This window comes from Empidonax traillii, unplaced genomic scaffold (genome assembly GCF_003031625.1).
Source record: "Empidonax traillii isolate 1590-97213 ecotype Southwest subspecies unplaced genomic scaffold, ASM303162v1 scaffold800:size294262, whole genome shotgun sequence".
Taxonomy (NCBI): Eukaryota; Metazoa; Chordata; class Aves; order Passeriformes; family Tyrannidae; genus Empidonax; species Empidonax traillii.
Genome location: NW_020955993.1, coordinates 207,819 through 229,532, shown reverse-complemented (window position 1 = coordinate 229,532; position 21,714 = coordinate 207,819). Strand labels below are relative to the sequence as shown.

Here is a 21,714-nt window from a genome sequence, read left to right as displayed (position 1 = left end):
CAGGGCACATTTTCAGCACAACTGTGGAGATTAAAGAGATGGAAGCAGCAGGTAAAAAGCAGAGCTGCTGAAGAGATTTGGTGGCCATTCACGTCCTCACAGAGCACACCTGATTCCAGCAGGTCTGCAGGTAATGGTGGGATACACCAACCAGCCAAATGAGATGACTTTGGTCTTGCAGTTTGCACCCAGGATTGCTTCCATGGTGGAGATGAGTTGGAGTTTGCTACAAGGCCAATATTCACCTACTGACAAACCACGTAAATGTGAGTGCCAGTCCCCTCAGGGGGAGTGAGAGCTGAGGAACAGACACTGCAAGCAGAATTCCCTGGGACAGGATTTGAATCCCACGGTCAGTTTTGGGCTCCTCGCTACCAGAAAGACATGGAGGGGTTGGAATGTGTCCAGGGAAGGGAATGGAGCTGGGAAGGAGCAGCAGGAGGAGCTGGGGGGGCTCAGCCTGGAGAAAAGGAGGCTCAGGGGGGACCTTCTGGCTCTGCAATCCCTGACAGGAGGGGGGAGCTGGGCTGGGTCAGGCTCTGCTCCCAGGAACCAGCAGCAGGACATGAGGACATGGCCCCAAATTGCCCCAGGGGAGGTTTCAATTATTTCTTAGGAAAAATTGCATCCAAAAGGTTGTCAAGGCCTGGAAGAGGCTGCCCAGGGAAGTCACTGAGTCCCCATTCCTGGAGATATTTAAAAGCCCTGTGGCTGTGGCACTTGGGCACATGTTTAGTGGTGGCCTTGGCAGTGCTGGGGGAAAAGTTGGATTTGATTCACCACGAAACACCAAGATCTGTGCAGTCTGTCTGGCTGTGACAGTGGCCAGGAACGAGGCTGTTTTAGTGGACAGGTGAAGGATGGAGCACAGAGCCCCAGGCTCAATTGACAGCCCACTGAAGGAGCCAACACTACAGATTCTCCTGCAGGGTTCCCTGGCTGAAGGAATTCCACAACAGGGACCCTGCCCACGGATTTCTGAGGGAGCAGATGAATGAGCTCACTGTTCAGGTGAAGGCAAACCCAGGCCAAAGAGAGGAGAAAGGAGGGATCCCTGGAAACAAAAAGCCAGCAGCCTCAAAAAGCAGCAGGGTCACATCTCTGAAGGGTCTCAGAATGAAAAACAACACCCCAGAACTTGCCAGATGGCTGAGAGAACCCCACTGTAAATGGATATGTCACGTGCAGGTACAGCAGGTGGGCAACTGTGGGTGCTGCTGAGCTTAAAGTGCCTGGAGATGTGCCTGTCTGTGGGATGCACATGGATCTGTCAGGGATAAACACAGATCCCTGTCTGGGGAATACACATGGACCTGCTGGTGATAAACACAGAGCCCTGTCTGGGGAATGCACACAATTGCTTCTATTGTCTCCAACTGCCAGTTCATTAACAAGCCAAAGTGGGGTTCATTTGGGCTGAAATATATGAAAAGGCCCCCTTTCTTCCTAAAGGCACCCAAAAATGGTGTATTGTTAAAATGTTTAATATTTGAGAAGGCCAAACATCAGAGCAGGTGCTGAAACACGTCGCTAATTATTTTTTAATTTCTGAAATACTACGTAGCTGCCTTTGGAACAAACCTGAGGAGAACCAAGGGTAACAGTTGTGAAGTGACATCTTAGAGGCAGCATTGGGTAACAAACAGGGAGCCCAGGGATGCAAATCCCCCTATCAGCTGGGAATATCAAACCTGGCACATCAGAAATGCCAGGCAGGCTCTCACTCACCCAGGAAACATTTTGCAGGTGCATGAGATGAGTTCTCCATTTGGCACCTCAGAGATCTTGGAAAACACAGCTGAGTTAAGAAAGAATTAAATGGGTCTAAGCATTCTTAAGTAACTCTTGGCCAAATGGATCTCTAAAACCTAAATGACAAATAAAATCTTTCCTCCTATTGATTTCTTCCCCTTAACTTTCTCAGATGATGTGTCTTGGGGCAGTGTATCTGTGGCTTACACAATGGAAAGTATTAGCTTACCCTCCCAGATAACTTTTCACATCCTTTCTGTAATTTCATTACCTCCCCTCTAAAGAGCACAGATTAGGGTTCCATCATCTTTAAAGGAAAAGCCAGGGGGGAAGGGAAAGGGGAAAATGATCCTGTTCCTTCCTAGATCGCTTTCCCTTAAAAAACAACAACAAAAAAAGAAGCCTTTTAAAACTAGAAACTTGCCTCGTTAAACGACAATGATGATCTTCCCCTCTGTGTTTGAGCCAAAGTCCCCACTGACTTCAGGGAATATATTTAATATATTTAAATGCTCAAATCAGTCTGCCTGGCAGACTGCTGGAAGTCAGGATCCCTTTGGATGTCTTAGTGAGGACTTGTTCAGAACTGATCAAAAGCTAACCTGTCTCAAATGTCAGGAGTTATTCTAAAAAATAATTGAAAAAAAATAAAAATAGAGACGTTACCAGACAAACATTAGTATAAAAATGGCAAAATCGTTCATTACCAGAGCTCCACAGGAAAGACTGGCATTTTGGAAAGGAAGCATCACAAGCAACAGCAAATTATCCCTGGAGCAGATAAAAGCAAGTTTCTTGGGGGTTTTTTTTTTCCTTCATTTTCTTCTCCCTCAAAATCAATAACGTGGTTTTTATGTGCATATGATTGTATTAACGTCACCAAAACTTCTCTGCACGGCTTAGGAAACCCCTGCAGAAACCCAAACTGCTTCCCTGAGCAAAGGCTGTGAGAGCAAGACTGTCAGAGCTGGAGAGCAGAGGCTGCAGTGCCACTGATGGAGGGGAGCAGCTCTGTACACCTCACTGGAATGGTAGAACTAATCCACTTAAAGGATCTCTCCCTTCTTTCTTTCTCTCTTTCTTGTCCCAACTTTCAACTTTTAAGAGGCGGGAGTTAGTGAATAATTCATTCCCAATTAAAGGGAGTGACCAGCAGCATTATTTTTTTATTATTATTATTTTTTGGGGTTTTTTTTTAAGAAACACAAAAATCCAGGCTGGAAACCTTAATGCAGGAGGTAAAGATTTTTCTTTACAGTAGCAGAATCTAATTTAGGAAAGTGCATTATTGATTCTGTCCATTTGTCAGAACCTGCAGTGGTATTGAGCTCAACGTTGCCAGTAACCAGAAATGTAATGTGTATATGAAAAAAGCCAGGTGCAGTGAAATTAGCACTAATTTTATTACCATTCAATAGACATTTCGTTCATTTATTTCTATTTTAAGATTGGCTTTGGCTTCACCTGGATGAAAACCACCCAAAGAAAGCAAACACCGGAACGATTTGTGTTGGGCAGCCTGGCCAAGTTGCAGAGGTCAGAGATGTTTTTTATTTGGTGTACGAGAAGTTATTGCACCCAGAGTGCTTCGAAAATGAAATCTATAAATATAAATATATAAATAAACATATAAATAAAATATATAAACCACTGAATTTGTCCTGCTCTTTTCATCAAGTCAAGTTCCATGACCCTGGAGACATCCCCTAAAGCAGGGCTGGAGAAGATCACAGGATGTGGTGCCAGAGGATGGATTATGATCCCTTTCCCACAGGGAATTCTCTAAGGAAGTTTTTCTCTCCATGTTGACTTCTCCTCCTCCCCAGCTGGATTTCTGCTTGTAAAGTGTCAGATATTTGGGGGGGGGAAAGTACAGCAATAATGAAGTTTCTAAATCATTAAAATCTAGTGGAAGGTCACTAATTACAAGGTTTTTAGGGGATTGTTTTTCTTAAAAAGCTTCAGAATGTTTCATGCAGCTATCAGACTGAACCAAGAGTTGTTTCCACATTATAGTAAAGACATCAACTAATTAAAAAATAGACCACGAGACCAAACACAACATAATTCTACGAACTGTTGAAAAAAATAACTGCTAAAAATCTGTATTTGTCCCGTTAAAACCATATTAAATGGTTGAACCGATACAAGAATCAAAACAAAGAGTGCCCCACGTGTTTTTTTCACTGATTGCTTTATGGCCACTGCTTCTCTCACGTGCAGTCACGTGGACTGTAAATCCACCAACTATCATGTTATGTCCCCACGAAAAAGGAAAGCTCCCAACTGTGCTCAGGCAGCTGAAAAAAAAAGGGGAAAACCTTTCCTTTTTATCAGCGGTGTTCTGCACACCTCTGGGAAATTTCCAATCAGCACACTGAGAAAAGAACTTCTGATTTCTGATCAGCTCTTCCCACAGAAACCCCACTGGCTCCTCTGGGGGTTGGTCCACACAAAGGGGCAGAAACTGCTACATTTGACTTCATTTCCCATTAATTTCCTACCAACATCTACCCCAACCAGCCCTGCTAGAGAGGCATCCACCCAAACCCTTTCCAGCTTCTGGGGCTGGTTTTGCCCTTGAACAGTGGCAGGAAGAGCTCAGAACACCACGTTGCTTCGGGCTATCAGCCTGCCTTGGCAGATGAGCTACATGAGACACAGTCTGGAGGCAGTCAGAGGGGATACCTTGAGCTCAGGCATGTTAATTATCAGCTGCATAGGTAGTTTGACGTCTGGGTCCTTTGTGTAGTCCATGGGCACAACGTTGGGGGCCATTTCGTAGTAGCGGCCGTGCAACCTACAAATAAACAGAAACAAACAATCAGTAACCAACCCCAACCAACCAGTGCCACTCATGCAGACACAAATCTGCACGAGTCTGAGCCCACCAAATTCCCAGCTTTCTGCAAAAAGAGGGCTCTGATCCACTAAGCAAGGAGCTGTTGTTCAACAGCTCGAAGGATTTCAAAGCCAAACAACATCCAAGTAGATTCCCTGGGAGATTCTTGAATTCCTTCTGAATGGAAACAGCCCCTTCCCTCTCTGTGCCTCACTAACAGCACAGATTCACTTCTACAAGCCCAGCCCTGGCTGACACCAGCACACAGAGCATTTCCACTTCACTGTGTCTCACAGTTTTGTGCCACTCTTGGCTCAGCTGTTTCCTAAACCAGGATATTTTACAGGCAATAAACCAATGTTTTTACAGAGAGGTGCCAGTCCAGCATTCACAAACCTAGTTTTGCTCTCTGGAGCTCGCTTGCTGTGCTAATACAGTCAAGCTTAGTTTTGGAAGAGAGCTGGGAAAAAAACAGTCAAAGGTCATGAAATACCAATGTTTCTAAATACTTGGAATCTGACTGTCAGTAGATTATAAAACTGTCTCAGTCTTATGCACAAACTGGGCAAAGACAGCACAAATGCTTCTACAGCATTACTTCAAATCACTAATGGAAGTAAATTATCAGGTGTTAATCCCACCCTTTATTAGCTGTGTCCAAATATTCCAGTGACTGAGTGCAAAAACACAGCCCAAAAAATGAGAGAAAACAGCCCTGTGTAAAGAAAACCTCAAATCAGGCAGGATGTAAATTTAAAAACTATCTTGGCACATTTGTTGTCACTGGGGTGCTCACTCAAACGAGGAATAGAAACACTTCAAGAGCAGTGGGTGTCCTATTCAAACCCACCAACTGATCTCAAATGTTGTGCTCTCAAACAAACTCCAGGCAGAAATGGCCTGGTAAGTAAAGCATTACCTGTGTGGAAGCAATTCAAGTGTTGGATTTAATTCTGCTGCTTTTTTTAATTTTACAGATTCGAGTAATATTTGCTGTTCCCAGAAAACATCAGGTCCTGTAAAATGTAATCCTGACACCTGATTCATAAACTTCTTGGGTCAGAAAGTGGCCACTTTGCCATGTCTTATGTACCAACACAGAGTATCCTGGTCTCTCAGGAGGCAACAGGTACTTCTTGTGTATATTAAAAAGCTGGATTTTGTGATTTATTTGCCCTTTAGCAGAAATTCCTGCCTGCTCACTCGGTGTACTAAAAATTACAAATAAAGATGATCATGTTTTAAAGAGCAGAACAGAAACCAGTAATGCCTCCCCAACCCTTCCATCTTTCCAGCTTTAGCTGCAGTCAGCCCCACACCAGCTGAGCCATTTCAGATTCACGAGGGTAAATCATTTCAAAAGCCAGGAGGAAATAATCTCTCCTCTCACCATCATGAAGTGCCCCACAGAACACGTGAACCCAAGGCCAGAAACGCCTTTTCTCTGGATCTCAGGAAACTCAGCCCTTCCCACTGCACAGCAACATTTTGTGCCCCCCAGGAAATCAGATATCCACCGATCTGAGCACATCTCAGCTGCTCACCACAGCTCCCCCTGACACGGCAGAAATGCTGGGTAATTCAAGATGCAGCAGCCATTTCCCCTGTGAACAGCAGCTCCAAGGACACCTCGGAACACACCAGCAAAACCAGCTTAAAAGCACTTGAAAGAAAGCAAACCTTTCCAATCCAATCCCCATCTAAGGATTAGCTTGTCTTGAAAGAGCTGGAGTCCTGAAATGGTGTTCTGGTCTTCAAGAAAATAAATCACTCAGCGTTGGCACGACCCTACCCCTGGCTGGGCATCTTCTCCTTGGGAAGAGAGAGGAAAGGGGCTGGAATGTGTTTCCTACTTTTCTAAGCTGGTTGTATCAACCTGAAATGCGAGGTATGGAATTTCTACAGTTGTCAGTAATAGCTCTTAAACCTCATGTTTGTTAAAAAGAAAAAAAAAAAAAAAAGGTAGTTCCATTTCTACTTGCACCAATAGTGACAACAACAGAGACTGAGTGCTGAGATGGTAAGTAAAAAGTAATTATTACACAAAAAAGCACTTCAGTGTCACCACTGTGGCTCAAGGTGATCTGTATTATGTACCCAGTATTATTTTGATGGAAAAAGCTTCTTATGATGCTCACCCAATTAAGGCAGAAATTCGGAAGCAATACCTCCAGAGCAAGCAGCATCACTCTAACCCAAAACCCACAGAAATGGGCAAGTAATCAGCAGCACATCTGATTGCAGCTCTGACATCCTGTTTTCCTCCCAGCTAACTCTTCCATTAATTCACCAAATCAAAGATCTGTCGGTGTAAGAGCTCTCCACCTGAGTGCACTTCCCACTAAAGCATCCAAACGAGTCTGGAGGAAGTGGCTGTGATCTGACTCCTGCAAACCAAATCACAGCAATAAAACACTCTCCCTCTCAGCTTTTGCCTGCAAGGATCCTGCAGCTCTGCTTGGAACAGCCTCACCCGTGTGTGTGTGTTGCACTCGCTCCATCATCCTTTAAAATAAGACATAAAAGCAAACAAAACCCCCCCCTGACCCACTGACCAACAAAAAGCAGGAACACCTTCTCCCGCTCTTTATGCTGGGAGGTTCTTCAGGGACACGAGGAACTCTCTTCAAACTGGATTTCCAGTGTATCAAATGCTGGATTGTGTAGAAAACAGGTTGAAAAACACCAGCAACACCAGCAACACTCCTGTGTCCTCGAGTAACTTCTGTTCCAGCAGGTGAGTCCTTAGCTTTTGGCAAAGAAACAGCACATTTCTGATCAGTGTAAATAAAGCTCAGTAGACATCGGGGTTATTTACACCCATAACCCTCCTGCCTGTCTGCAATCCATCAGCACAGCCTGCAGTGTTGTGCACCACCACAGATCCTGTGAGTCACACTCAGGGATGGTTTCCTAAACGCTGTGAAGTGAAGGAATTCTCTTCCTGATACGCTTTGTCCCTTTTATGCTTCCCAGTTCATTATCTCAATAAAACACAATAACTGGACAGAGAAATCAGATTTATAGAAAGGGCAGCATAACAGGGTGAGACAAGGTGGAGAGATGAGCTTTCTGCTAGATTTTAGTTAACGTGTCTAGTGTTTATTCATCTCTGCAACGCAAAATGAAGCAGCACGAATTAATTCAACAGAATACCAGATAAATATCCTCCCAAATCATCTGCAGTAAAATGAAAAAGAAATTATGTTGGCAATTTTGAAGAATATATTTATGATAATATAATTATAATTTATAATACTATATTTATTCTAAAATATCTAGTCATACTTTGACTTTCAATAAGCATACTCTGCTGTTCCCAGAACTCCACGATGCACAGTAAATATGGATAACAGCAGTTTATAATGGTTTTCTTTCCTTGAAGCACCACTCAAAACCCTCCTCCCAGGCCTCTCTTCTGCTGGTGATTCAAAGAATCACAGAATGATGGAGGTTGTGAGGCAGTTCTGGAGCTCCTCCGGTCCAAACCCCCTCCCAGCAGGCCCAGGCCCACGTCCCGATGGCTTTGGAGCATCTCCAAGGATGGAGACTCCACCACCTCTCTGGGCAGCCTGTTCCTGTGCTTGGTCACTCTCACAGGAAGAAGGAAAAATAAAAAAAAAAAAAGAAAAAAGGGCTTCTTTATGCTCAGACAGCAGATCAACAGCAGCCTCAGGGTGTACGTCCCTCCTGTAGGTAGTTTCTTCCCTAAAACTCAGGAACATTCCCAAGACTTCCCTCAAACTATATTCTTTTGGCCAGCAGGGTTTGTTTTTTTTCCCCAAATTGTGGGAATTTCCCCTTCCTGCCTCTGATGCCCAAACTTTTAAAAAGAAAACCAGGAGCTGTGTCCTGACCCCTCCCTCCATCTGCACATCAACATGCTCCACAGGGAGTTTGGAGCCAGCACTTTGCTGCTCCTGCTGCCTTAAAAGGAAAGTTTTCCAGCAATTAGAGGAATTCACTGCTGAAGTCTCAGGCAGGTTTCAGATTTAAAATCCAGCACGTGGCTGGATTGGCTCAAAGGGCTCTTCTCCACCTCACCTTCCACCCGTCACAAACACGCCAAGGAACGGGCAGGGACGAGAACGGAAGAGAAGAATTAAGGAATTGTCTTCTCCAGGGAGGTTCAAAGGTGTGCTGAGTTCCCAGAGGGTGCCCAGCTCAGCCAGGCAGTGCCATGCTCCCCTGGCAGCTGGCCAGCTCAGCTCAGTCACTTCTCAAGGGAAACAACTTTAATTTACAAGTTTTGGGGCTTTTTTGGCCGGGACAGACACCCGAGAACACCCGCACTTGAGTGCCTGGGTATCTGCCAAATTGTGCTGGGGGAGCAGGGACAGATGGGCTGGCCAGCACACAACCATTACTGCTGGAGTAAAAGCTTGTCTGCTGGAAAATCAGATTTACGGACCTGAGGAACAGAAACGCTGCCTTTTAAGAGACGGCTCGACCATTTGTTGCCATTTACAATCAATCACAGGAGAGGCACGTTACACCAAGAGATTCATTGCTATGAATAAAGTGGTTTTTCCAGCCTTTTTTCTCCTTGCCCATGTTTCTGTCTACAGGATGTTTTCCAGCACAACAAATCTTTTTGGACTGGTGATGCCCAAAAGTGGGCAGTTTGTTTCTCCTGAGGTCCCAGCGCTGCTGACTGGAATGGAAGTTCCACATTCTATAAACAATGCCTGTCAAACATCAAGAGCGACCCCTGGATTCTCTCCTTCTCTTCCACCAGGCACAGTCTAACTTTATTCTTTTCCTAGATCCATTTTCTCTATTCCATGTTAATTCTTTCTTCACCTAAACTTTGTAAATTCTGTTATTCTCTAATAATTTCCAGACTATCTGCACTCAGGTTACCAATCAGGAGAACGTGGCCTCAACCCCTCTGACCACAGCCTGTGTTTTTGTTGACTCAGGTTGATGCTGACACCAAAGTCTTGCACCCTGAGGTCAGTGTGTGAGTCAACCCAACACCTCACTGGAGGGGTTTGCCAAGCCTTGCTCTCCTCATCTGCAGCTCCATTTGCTGGCTCTGGCTCTTGTGCCAACTTTGGCACTCCCCTGATCCCTCAGAGAGCTGAGTCAGCTTATTAAACCAGCAGAAAATAGATTGACTGCTGGTTGGGTTTTTGATGGGCTGCTTTCCCTGCAGGGACAGATAAAAACACTTAGCCCGTTTCACCTAATTGCAATCCCGTGCTGGTTCACATCACTTTAAATCAATCTAAATGGAAGCTGCCTCATTAATCCCCCTCCTCCCCACCTACACAGCTGCACCTCTTCCTCACCAGCAAATGGATGGTGAGCCAGACAGGGCTGGTTGTTGTTGTTGTTGTTGTTTTGGTGAGGTCACTCCCTGCTGGATCATCTCACTGAACTGCACAAGAGATTCAGCTCAGCCTGAAAGGAGCTGGTCCTGCTCTTCCTTAATCCCCCACCTGGGAGTGGCAAACAGCGCATAAATCAACTCCCAGCCCCCTCTTCACCGAGACAGGGATACGCTAAATCACTAAGTGCTAATTAACTAGGGGATCATGGGCCATTTTATTCCCATTCAGTAAAACTTCTCCTCAGACACCTCTGGATTCCACTCTGTTCCTTAGGCAGTCATTTGTATTCCACCTAAACTGACAAGACAAGGGAAACAATTGTCCTCAGACTTAAAAAAGGCACAAAAATATCCAGTGGGGGGTAACGCAGACTGATTACAGTGGTGATAACTTGTCAGAGGTGCTTACACTGACCAGGGACAGGGCAGGGAAGTGAACAGCAGATTTTGCCATAGTGTAACTCCCTGTCTGCCTGCCACACAGCGATTTTCTGATTTCATTACTTTGGAATAGCTGCTCTTGACATCTGCAATGTGTTCCCAAGTACATGCTCTGTATTTTCTCGGCTGCACACGATGGTACAAAGTTACAGCTTGAAAATGCTTTCCAGATTAAAAAAAAATCTGGAAAATTATTTGCTTATTTTTGCTTATTCAGACTGAGCAGTTTCCCAATCACCACCTCAGTGATGATGTCTGATTCCTTATTTCCTTCCTTTTATCAGCATTTTACAGTTCTGAGTCCGTCCTCCCCCCACCAATGTTCCAGTTTTACTATAAAAATGGCCCCTTTTTATGTCACATTCTTTAAAAATTGGGCCTGTACCGCACGTGTTTTACCCTTCTTACATGTCCAGAAATTTTTCTCTAGATGTATTTTAGGTGTACGTGTACCAAAATAAGTCCCTTTTGCTTTCTGCACTGGAAGTCAATTATTTTTTCAGGTTGACTCCAATATTTCCTTAGAGATCATGCCACAGGAGAAAAAGAAACAACTCCTAAGAGCAGGACGAGCCAGAATCACAGTTTATAAATCACTTCACCCCCAATTCTCAGAACAGATCAGTTATTCTAAGGGACAAAGAGAACCTTATGTGTCAAAATCTTAATTAATAATCATTTCCCCTCACAGGAACACAAATGCAAGTAATTGGCTGTTGATAAAGCTTTGACAAATCTGAGTTCAAATAACATTTTAGGAAAAAAAAAAGCAATTTTTTTCAGTTTTATCCAATCCAAACAAACCTCTTTCAGAAGCTGCATCAAGGCAGCCCTGTTAGAAAGAACAAACTTGTTGATTTTTAAGACATTTCTCCAGGAGCAACGAGGACAGGCCATGTAAGAAATGAGCTGCAACACCCACCTCTGCTTTTCCAACAACAAAATAGAGACCACTCTGCTTTGGATCCCAAAGCTGTTCCCAGCGTCGATGAAAACCAAGTTTCTCGTGCCTGAGAAGCTTTTCAAGTTTGAGACCCCGAAAAATTAAAGAGTTCCTAGGTCTGGGTGCACAGCCCAGATTTATTCTCCCCCTCCCCTGGGGCAAAAAACGACGTGGGTAGTGAGAGGGCAGGATCTGTGTGCCAGTGCCCCAGATCCTGGGGCAAAATAATAGCATTTCTTTGCTTTCCTCCCGAGTCAGATGAAAAGATTGAGCCCCGAAGGAGAAGTTGAATACGATTTACTTACCGAAGGATTTCCTTCCGAGTGAAGAAGGTGCAGTCCTGTCAAAAAACAAAACGTGTCATTGTACTACACAAATATTGAATTGCTTTTCCAACCTTCCGGGAGGAAACTCAGATGTGACAGAAAAGCATGAAAGATGCCGTTTGTGTACGACCGAGTTTGGACTCAGAAAGCCCAAATGTGCTGTAAAATAACTGAAACATCCTAAGGACAAGCCAGTAAAAAAAATATTGTAATGGGAAACTCCAAAAGAAAAAAACCAAACCAACAAACAACTTGTTGAAATACTTCTCCAGTGGGGAACGACCAGGCCAGAAACAAAATTAAACCCAAAAATGGGGGTAGAGGCCGAAAATATTCCATAAGTGGATCTAGAAAACTATAAATAACAAATTCCAACTTCAGGTGCTGTGAGGAAACATAAATAATCAGTCCCATGCCATTAACAGGAATATCCCCTAACATCCACTATCTCATCTAATAAATATTTAAGGGAAATTCTGCCCTGCACCCAAAACCAGGAGTGCTGATGGCGATGAAATACTTGATAACCAGTTGACATCATCATTCATAAACTCAGAGTGTGCAACTTCTGGTTTCAGAGGGAGCTCCTGAGGGTGTACAGATAGGGAACAAGCACCAAAACACAACATTCTTGCTGATTATCCCCCTGTCTCACAGGCAGATTCCTGTTCCAGGCACAGGGAAGCACCCTGGGAGTGTTGCTGACAGTCCACATTTTCTTAATATTTTATTTTAAGCTGAGTTGCCTCCTCTCATTGACAACAAACACCAGTGGCTGCCTATTTTTTAATCAAACAAAATTTTTACTAATATAAACTAAGCCACTCATACTGAAAACCAAGAGATGAAGATAAACCAAGTATCAATTGATAATAATAGAAAGAGGAGCAGGACTCATTTTTTTTTCCCTTTTTTTTGGGGGGAGCACAGCCCTAAGTTGGATTAAAACTCAAGATGGAAAAAAAAGACTAAATAACATAATTACATTTTATAGTTGCTGGAAGTAAAGCAATTTAATTCCAATTTAATTAAAGACTTTTGGCCAAAGAAGCACGGAGGTGAATCATCCAATTTTCTGCTGGCTGCTTCATTCATACAGAAAACACGCAAGGATGGACAGTAAATAGTTAACATGTTCAATTCCCTCTCTCCCAAGGAAAGGTGAGGTGGGTCCTGGAAAGCATTTACCATTTATGCACGTGATAAACTTTGGCTGGAAGGAAGATCAAAGTTATCATGGAACACATGTGCTGTTTTGAGGATTATTCGAGTTGTTTTTGAACATAAAAAGCAGACAGTCTGTTCTGTCTGGACATTAAAGCCACTGGGAGTCCTGCTAGAAAAGCCCAAACTAATTACTGACCAAGTAAACATCACCAGAGCTTTCATGATCCTTATCAATTCAACATTTCTGGCAAGAAAGGCTCCTGAGAATCACTGCTTTTCTTTTCTAGTGTATGTTCCTCAAGGGAATTAAAGTCTGACACGGGATCAGCGCTGCTTTTTGGAGGTAAGATACCACTTAAATCTGCAATTTACCACCTCACATCTAGCAAAGACAGTAAAAGCGAGCAAACAGAAGGTTTCCCGTTGATTTCTAGAAGATAATTCACTTGGATAATGGGAGTTGATCCTCAGATTTAGCATTTAGGTGGCCTAACTGCTCTCAGAACGCTTTGCAGAGAGCAGAGGCAGGTGATTTAGGTTCCAGGGCTGGTGTTGGGACTTCCTGCAACTTTGCTTGCAGGGAAGGGTCAGTGGTCTCTGCTCTCCCAAATGGTTTTATAGAACAGAAGGCACGTGCTGATAGTTTTGTTCTTTTATTTCCTGTGTCAGGTGAAGGCAGGTTTAGGGCAGGACAGATTGAAATAGGTGGTCCTGCTACCTTTGCTCCAGATTTTACTGCCAGTTCCTAGGTCTGTTCTGCTTTTTATCAAGTCCTGCAGCGATCTGAACAAAAAACAGTGAGAGAGAGAGAGAGAACTGTGCTGATTATGAACCCTCTGCCAAGTGTCCACACACGTGAGGGATGGCTCCAGGAACAGCTGCCCTGTGGGAGAGGATGCCAGCTCCTGAGGGCAGCCTGTGAATGGCAGGAGAGTTTGGTGAATGGAAGGTCAGCACCCCTTCAGAGAGGGCAGAGTCTGAAATAAAACTCATTTCACATACACACACATTTCTGTATGTGTATATATATTATTTCACATGTACCTGTGTTTTCTTCTCTACAGAAGAAAAACTGGAGACATGAACAGAGTGAAAGAACAGAAATGCTCAAATATGTGAAGCTGCTGTGAAACAGGAGTTCTCACGTCCATTAAATTTCTCTCTCCTCTGAGACAATGTATGTATATTCTGCCCTTTGTGTGGAGAATTTCAGAAGGGCAGGTTTACCCTGAGCCAGCAGCAGCTTCACTGGGAAGTTTTATAAACAAGAAAATAATATAAATCGGTCCAAAAAAAAAAATCAGTCCAAATTTCAAAAAGCAGCCTCAGACAAAAGCCAGGAAACTACAGATGATGCAGACCAATGGCTAGTGGAGGGTTGGATGGTACCCTTAGGGCAGGACAGATGAGATCCACAGAGCGGAGCCAGCAGCTCTCGAGAAATGCTGCAGCATTGTCCAAGGTAATATTGCAAGGAAATGATTCCAGAGGCTTCGGTTTTCCAGTCACCAGCGACGTTCCGTTCTGTGCACACGGATCATTTCATCAGCACACCATTCACAGAACATCACCTCACGCAGCAATCAGAACTCTGGGACTGCAGAGAGGCAAATGAACTTGCAGATCGGATGTTTTATCGATGGCCAAAAATGCTGTTTGCAAAGGGTTCATCTCCCAAGCCCCTGATCAAACCAAGCATGGGTTTTAAATCAAATCGCTGACCTAGTTTCACTTTACAAATGGCATTTTTGACAGATCAGAACCTAACTCGTTTCAGCTGGAAATACAGTTCAATCCCACTTCGGCTTCAGTTTTAATAAAAGGATAAAAGTGAGCTCTGGAATAGCCAAATTCTTGTGTAAAAGGAGAAGTAATTCTTTCACGGTCCTATATTTCATTTAAGACTGCCAGGGCACTTAAGTTTGTATTAAATAATGCAGAGTAAATAATACCATTAATGAACAACTACAAATCGTTGTTCTCAATGATAATTGACCTCCAAAATCTGTAGGCAGCTTTTAAAACCTTAATTTGAAAATGTCTTTTTTTTTTTCCCCAGTGAAATGCATCTTTCTTGCATATCAATGCTTATCTTTTCCCTAACCAGAGCCTGGTTATATTTTGCATTTTATATATTAAAAAAAAACAAACAGCCAAGACAAAAAAAAAAAAAAAAAAAAAAAAAAAAAAAAAAAAAAAAAAAAAAAAAAAAAAAAAAAACCACCATTAACAAACAAAACCCCAATACACACACACAAAAAAAAAAACCCAAACAAAAAACCACACCCAGAAACCCAGAGCAGCCAAATATTCTGAGGGCACAAGAATCAGAAGTGCCCAGTAGAATTCATTTTCTTACAGGGCCAGGTTTTTAAATGAGGTGAATCTCCACCAGGAAAGCAGTGCCAGCAAGAGCCTCACTTCCAAAACATTTCACTAATCTCATGAAAATGTAAAGAGCTGCCAACTAGAACACTATTTTAATAACAGGTGATATGATCTTAACAGCAGGTGATGTGACAAGGCGTTAGGAGATTTACTGTTTTCTTTAATCTGCCTCTGCCTCTTTGGAATTAAAAAAAAAAAAAAAGCTGAAAGGTTCAATATTATAGTGTCTCTTTTACAAACAGTTTCAACTGGTTACCCACCACCAGTCTGAATGAAGAGACCTGTCCATTAAAAACACTGAGGTCATCCTGGGAGGGACCAGATCTCAGCTCAGTGTAAAGGTTCTGCCAAAAAGTGGCTCTACAATGTGACAGTTTACATGCCCCAAAAAAATTGTATAAACAGGCATTTCACAAAGTTCTAGATAAATCACATAAGGTTATTTTAGCTCATTGATATCATGTTCATGACCTGAGGTTTATGTATGCTTGCTCTTCAAGCAGGTGATTTTTCTGCAGCTCCATCTTTACTCCCTAAAGCCAAAGTCACTCATACTTGATTTTAATCTACTTTAAGCACATGAGCTTCTCACTTTTCCATCTCCTAGTGTCTCCTACACATGAAACACACTGAATTTTTAAAAAATTATTAACATTTCCTTACCAAAGTAGCATTTTGGTGCTATAGACTCAAAGCAATTGGTGCCAAAGACAAAACCAGCAGAAGCTACAACCAGGTAAGACAATGTCCAGAAATATGTTTAAATAAAGAAATCGTGAGTGAGGTTAAAGAAAAAAAAAAACCCAACCATATTTTACATAAAGGATTGAGTTGATTCTTTTGCTTCTGCCCTGCTGAGATATGAACACTGTGCCCCTGGGGATTATTGCAAGGGATACAGCACTAACTCCCAGACACACAAATTCACAAGAAATTGCCTTGGGGAAAAACCAGAGAGGAATCAGCGGTCCATTTAAAAAGCAAGTCACGTGGAGATGCCCTCCTGTACTCTGGGGTGCAGATGTGACACCAGAGGGGCCTGTGGGACACAGAGTCTCACTTTGGTCCAGCGTTCAGAGGCCCTGCTAACTCAGCTGCTGGCTCAGGACACGAAAACCTGCATTAAAAAAATTATAGAACCACTGTCCCCTTCTCTGTCCTGAGGGAATTGCCCAAGTGGGAACAAGGCAGGGAAGATAACAAACTCCATCTGAGTGCCAACTCTCCCCCAGGATGCCTTAGAGAGGCAGGAGCTCTGGGGGAGATGGGGGGGGGTTACAGCAGTCAGCCCAGGATCTCTGGGTTTAAAAGACACAGCAATGATGCAAAATTAATGGATCAGAGCAAATCACCACCAAAATAAGACTCTTTTCTGATTCTTCAGAGCACGAGGCAAAACTTTCCTTCCTGGCAAATGCTGCAGGTCAGTGGCTGTCCTGGAACTCGTTATTTAGCACACAAACCAAGTGATATTCCTACTCCAAAATTCTCTGGGACTACAGTAACGAACTAAAGTCTGCCTGGAACTGAGAAATCCCAAAGGTGCCTCAGTGCAGAGGGCCCAAGTCCTGCCAGGCTTCGAGATCAATTAACCAGCATTAGGAAAGGCAGGGGCTGCCAAAGCCATTAGACAGAGGCCATTTCTGCATCAAGAGCAAGGAATTAGGGATGACATTTCAGCTCTTGCATTTGCCAGTTTATGTCAAGAAGATAACATTAATCGCATTTGGGTTTTTGTTTTGGTTCACTGCAGTTGTGCTCTGTTCTGTGTTCACGTTTGTTGTTGGGAGGAGGACAGGCACTGGTGCTCCAGAGATCTTTGATTTCCCTCTTGCTTGTCCAGCAGGGACGTGAAAAAACCTGTTTGGGTCCTGGACTTTTAAGAGCATTAACTTAGACTAATATGTCACAGTGACAGGCTGCTGGTGTGACAACGTGGAAATCAGAGAAGGTCCATTTTCACATGCCCTGCCATGACAAGAAAAGGGTGAGGTATTTCTAAAAGCATTTAATTGATGCCTTATTTTCAGCATGGGATAATGGTTCAAAACATTTGAGCATGTACCCCCAGCCTGACTCTGTGGATAAACATTTCCACCTGTGAAAAGTCCACCTTAGCAGTAACTTGAAATACAATTAGTAACTAAAATAACAAGTTTCCACTTCAAGGGCTTGAATCAGAGATCCTGACAGTAAATAATTGTTATGACTCCATCTGTCCCTTTGGTTACCACAAGATAAACTGAGTCTTGATTTCCTGCACTGTTAATTCTGTGTTTGTCACTTTGTGTAGAAGAACAGAGCCCTGGCTGCATCTCTTAGCAAGGAGTCAGCTGCCTCCTTCAGCACATTCCTACTCCATGCAGCACCTCGCTGGCTGCTCAGAAACTTGTTCAAGGTGCTCATTGTGCAGAGGGCTTCCTGCAATCCATTTCAGGAAGGTTTGCAGTGTGCTGAAACACGACTGGAAAGCGGGAATTATTTTTTACCCTATTAAAAATCAGTTGATGCAACGCGAGTAAATAGAGAAGTACCAAGTTATCTCCTGATATAAAATGCAACACTTCTCTGAAGGTAAAAAACTGCCATCCAGGAGTGGGTGCAAGCATCACAATCCCTGTTCTGGGCTTACATTAGCATATTTCTATGACTTATCTTTAGGAGAAGAGAATTTAGACAAGACCTTTTTTTTTTTCTCCTTTCCTCTCTATTGTTAGCAGAGGCATAGGGGGGGAGAAAGAGAGGTTATTGCTGCACTTTGTCAGGCTCATCACAACCTTTGTCCTGCTTCCTAGTCCAGGCATTTCCCGGTACACAGAGAGAGAATTAAACTATCTTTATCTAACAACCCAGCCTTAGAACACCGGTACAGTTGCTGCAAGGAAATGAGAGAAATGTGTGCACGCAGGTAACAAAGGAAGTTTTCAATCACATTGGCAAAGAAAAACCACTCCTCAAACCAACCAGAAACCCAAATCAGAATCACATGAAGATTACTCCTTTCCATCCCCTAATGCAAGCCAAGATATCTTACCTGGTAGGCGTCTAGCTGTTCATCAGTAAATATCGTTTGCTTATTACCCATCTTAAATGAGGAATTCTTCCTCTCTGCAGATGCATCCCATCAGGAGCAGGCGGATTCCTCTGTATTGTAGGCATTTAGAGCACGTACAGTCCGTGAGAGCGCTGAAAAAATCCCAGAGCCCGCATCGAACTGGCTGTGCCCGTGCCCGCACCCGCCCGGGGAGGGGGAAGGACGCAGCGCCGGGAAATCTTTGCGGAGGCTCGACCGGAGCGTGCCAGGAAACCAGAGTGTAAAATCACAGGCAGGTGTCGCGCAAAGCCAGCGATGCCAACGTCCCCCCTTTTCCAGGTGCTGTTCTGAGAGGCACACGGGGCTTTTCTGAGCCCAAAGCCGAGCGGGAGGTACCGGCGGAGAGCGGCTCTCTGGTGCCTCGGGGTGTCCGTCCGGGATGGCAGGACGCTCCCGCCGGCACCTCCAGGTTTTGGGAGCGGGCTGTGCGTCAGCAGCTCGGCAGCGCAGTCGTGTTGGACAGACACAAAGCACGGAGCAGGGCTGGGAGCTGGGAAAGGCGCCGGCAGAGCGCAGCTCCTGCCGCTGCCCTCCCGCGGGGGCGCTCACGGTGCCCACGGCACCCCCGCGACATCAGCAGGTGACACGGTCAGTGCCCCTGTCTGCACCGCCACGCTCCCGCGTACGGTGAATGAGAGTGCTCCTTCTCACGGTAAAATAATAATAATAATAAGTAAAAAGCAGCACGATTAAAGTAGTTTAACGCGCTAATCTAATTCCTTAGGCTGAAGCGAGCACAGCTGGGAAGGAAGAAGGAAGGAATGCGACCGCAGCCTAAAGCAAAAGCACGCAGTGCCAGCAGAGGGCTCCCGGCGTGCTGGTTTAGTTCACCACGACACTGTTTCCGGGAAAATTAAAAAAAAAAAAAATAAATAAAGAGCATCTCTGAGAAGCAGCCAGACAACATGAATAAACTGCAACAAAATCGCATTATCGAACAGCTGCAGAAGGATAAACACTTTTAGCAACAGCAGGAGGGAGGCTGAGTGAGAAAGGATGGCAACCACCTGTTGTGAGTTCACTTTCCACTCACGCACAAAGGAACAGGAGAGGGTAAAACTCGTGCATTCGTTATTTACAGCTGTGCCAGCGGTCATTATTAGGTTAATGAAACCACTCGCAGAATTGCCTTGTGCTTTCCCCTACAGCTTCTAATGATCCTCACCCGATAACAGGGTTGGGTCACAGGAGTTCACTTTACCTTGGCAAATGACAACAAAGAACAAACATTTAACAGTAATACTGAAAGTAAATATATCGTATGCATAGTAAAAATATCCTATGGAGTGTGTTGGATGTGTAGTAAAAACGTTGTACAAAGTGCTGAACCGCACAAGCTCTAGGAGAGGGCTTATTCAAATGATAACATTTGGAATGCAGGTTTGAGGAGCTGCAAACCAGCACTGCCCTCAGCTACAGCACCACAGGGTATTACCATAAATACAAAATAAACGCCTTGGGATAAGAACATGGGCAACAAGGCTTAGCAGTGGTAAAGCAAACATCAGAACTGTGACAGTCAAAGAAATGGATTCTACCAATAGATTCTCATTATGCTCCAGAAGGTTCTCCACAGGTTAAGTCAGAATGTAAAAAAAAACCAAAAATATTTCAGAATATAGTATTTCTAATTATTAAAAGTGCTCCTCCGCTTTCTCATCCATATTAGAAATGCTTCGGTTTTATAATACTGGAGAGAAAATATGCAGGGAAACCAGTATGGCCAAAAGCCTTCCTTGTTTTAAAAGAAAGACTCAGCTTACCAAGGGAACAGCACTCACTGAGTGGATGGACTGAAAATAAACTGTTTCTCAAATTCCATAATCTCAAGAGTCTTTTTTATTAGCAAATCTAATTAAAAAGAGGATTCAGATACTGACTGTGGAGGGTTCCACTATACCAGCCAGCTCTTCCCAAGCCTGCTACAGTGGTAACCATATTTCAACACATGATTATCTTGCCATACTAATTGGGTAAAATTTAAAGGCATCCATAATGCCCAAAGTCTTTTTCACTACTATTTGTCTGTGCATGTGAAAGTTCAGAGAGCCTTCCAGTTTACTCTTCTTCACTTCTCCTATCAGTTCATATTTACCAAAGATTAGCTGGCTGTTAAGCAATGCTTACCCCAGCATGTTGGTGCCACAAATCAATACAAGAACTGACCTGAAATGCCATCAGAACCACCACGCCTCGCCATATTTCAGTTTCTTTGAACTGTTTGCCAAAACAAGTGATTTTAGGCTGTAAGTAGGGAAGCTTTTCCTCCCCCAGAGGAAGATCAGGCTGCTGTGAACAGACAGCACTTGACCTGCTCATGACAGGACCCCCACGGAGTTTGAACCATCGAGGGGTGTGAGGGAGAAGTTTTGTCCTCCACTAATGCTGCTGTTGGGTCTTTGGGGCTTGTTTTATTTACTTGAAAGCTACTCACAGTTCTATCTGCTTACAGATAAAGCAGGAGTAATAATGTTCACCTACTACAGGTGCCGTGGAGCTCAAAAAATCCCTTAAATAAGGATGCTCCGGGGCTACAAAACATTATCACTGCAATAAGCCACACCAACTGTCCCAACTTGCCTCTTATTTAATAGTTATTGCAAGCTATAAATAAAAAATGAACTGGAAATACACAGTTATAAAATCCTAAAATAAGTGGAAAATGAGAGTTTGATGCTGCTGCAGTGGATAAAAAATTGATTTTTCCAACACATGATGGATGGGAGGATGCTCAGACCCCATAAATGTGTCTGCAAGTGCTACCCTGGAAGAGAAGAATAAACAGCTTGAGGAAGATGCAAAATTCACGTCCCTCAAACTGGTGAAAGTGCCAACTGTCTGATTAAACTGCATTTGCTCTGATGAGCAGAACTCTTCAGGAGAGTTTTTAATGCCAAAGAAAACAGACAAAGGAAAAGTTTGTGTGAAAATTTGTTGGGTTTATGATCCCACCTATCTTAAAAAAATTCACTATGTTCGAAGAGGGAGGTTTCTGACTGCATTTCATTAGGCCTAATTTATCCATAATAAGTAGAAATGATCCTTTTTTTTTTTAAGGTGCTTTGCACAAGATAGTGTCTTGCCTCAGGGACAAAATAATGAAAAAAACAGAAAAACAGTGGTTTCCTAAGCAGACTAAATTTAATAGAATTAATTTCCTCATGGGGAGTCTCAATATAGGGATCACTAGGAAAGACAGGACTGCTACCTCTACACAGGTGTCATTTTTTTATGTAAAATAACTCCTGATGGGTTTATTACTGTGTTGTTCAGCCCTTCTCAGGACAGATTCAAACCAGACACTCTCCATGGTTTATTACTGTAGCCTTACTGTGGTAAAACCCAGGAGACACAGATGGATAGGTATCGAAAATAAGTGGGAAAAATTGCCCCCCAGAGTGACAATTCTCAGTTCAAAGCACTATC

At 43.6% G+C, this 21,714-nt stretch overlaps 1 protein-coding gene across 1 annotated transcript in view; it reads right to left on the bottom strand.

Annotated features, from left to right (window-relative positions):
* The window catches only part of CIB2 (calcium and integrin binding family member 2), a 45,873-nt gene extending 27,212 nt beyond the window's left edge, over positions 1-18,661 (bottom strand). The window contains exons 1-3 of the mRNA XM_027901578.1: positions 18,229-18,661; positions 11,619-11,653; positions 4,441-4,552 (exon numbers count right to left, since the gene is read on the bottom strand). Coding sequence (XP_027757379.1) covers positions 4,441-4,552; positions 11,619-11,653; positions 18,229-18,279 — 198 coding nt within the window. The 5' untranslated portion in view covers positions 18,280-18,661. The remainder of the gene's footprint in view (positions 1-4,440; positions 4,553-11,618; positions 11,654-18,228) is intronic.
* Between the last annotated feature and the right edge of the window lie 3,053 nt (positions 18,662-21,714).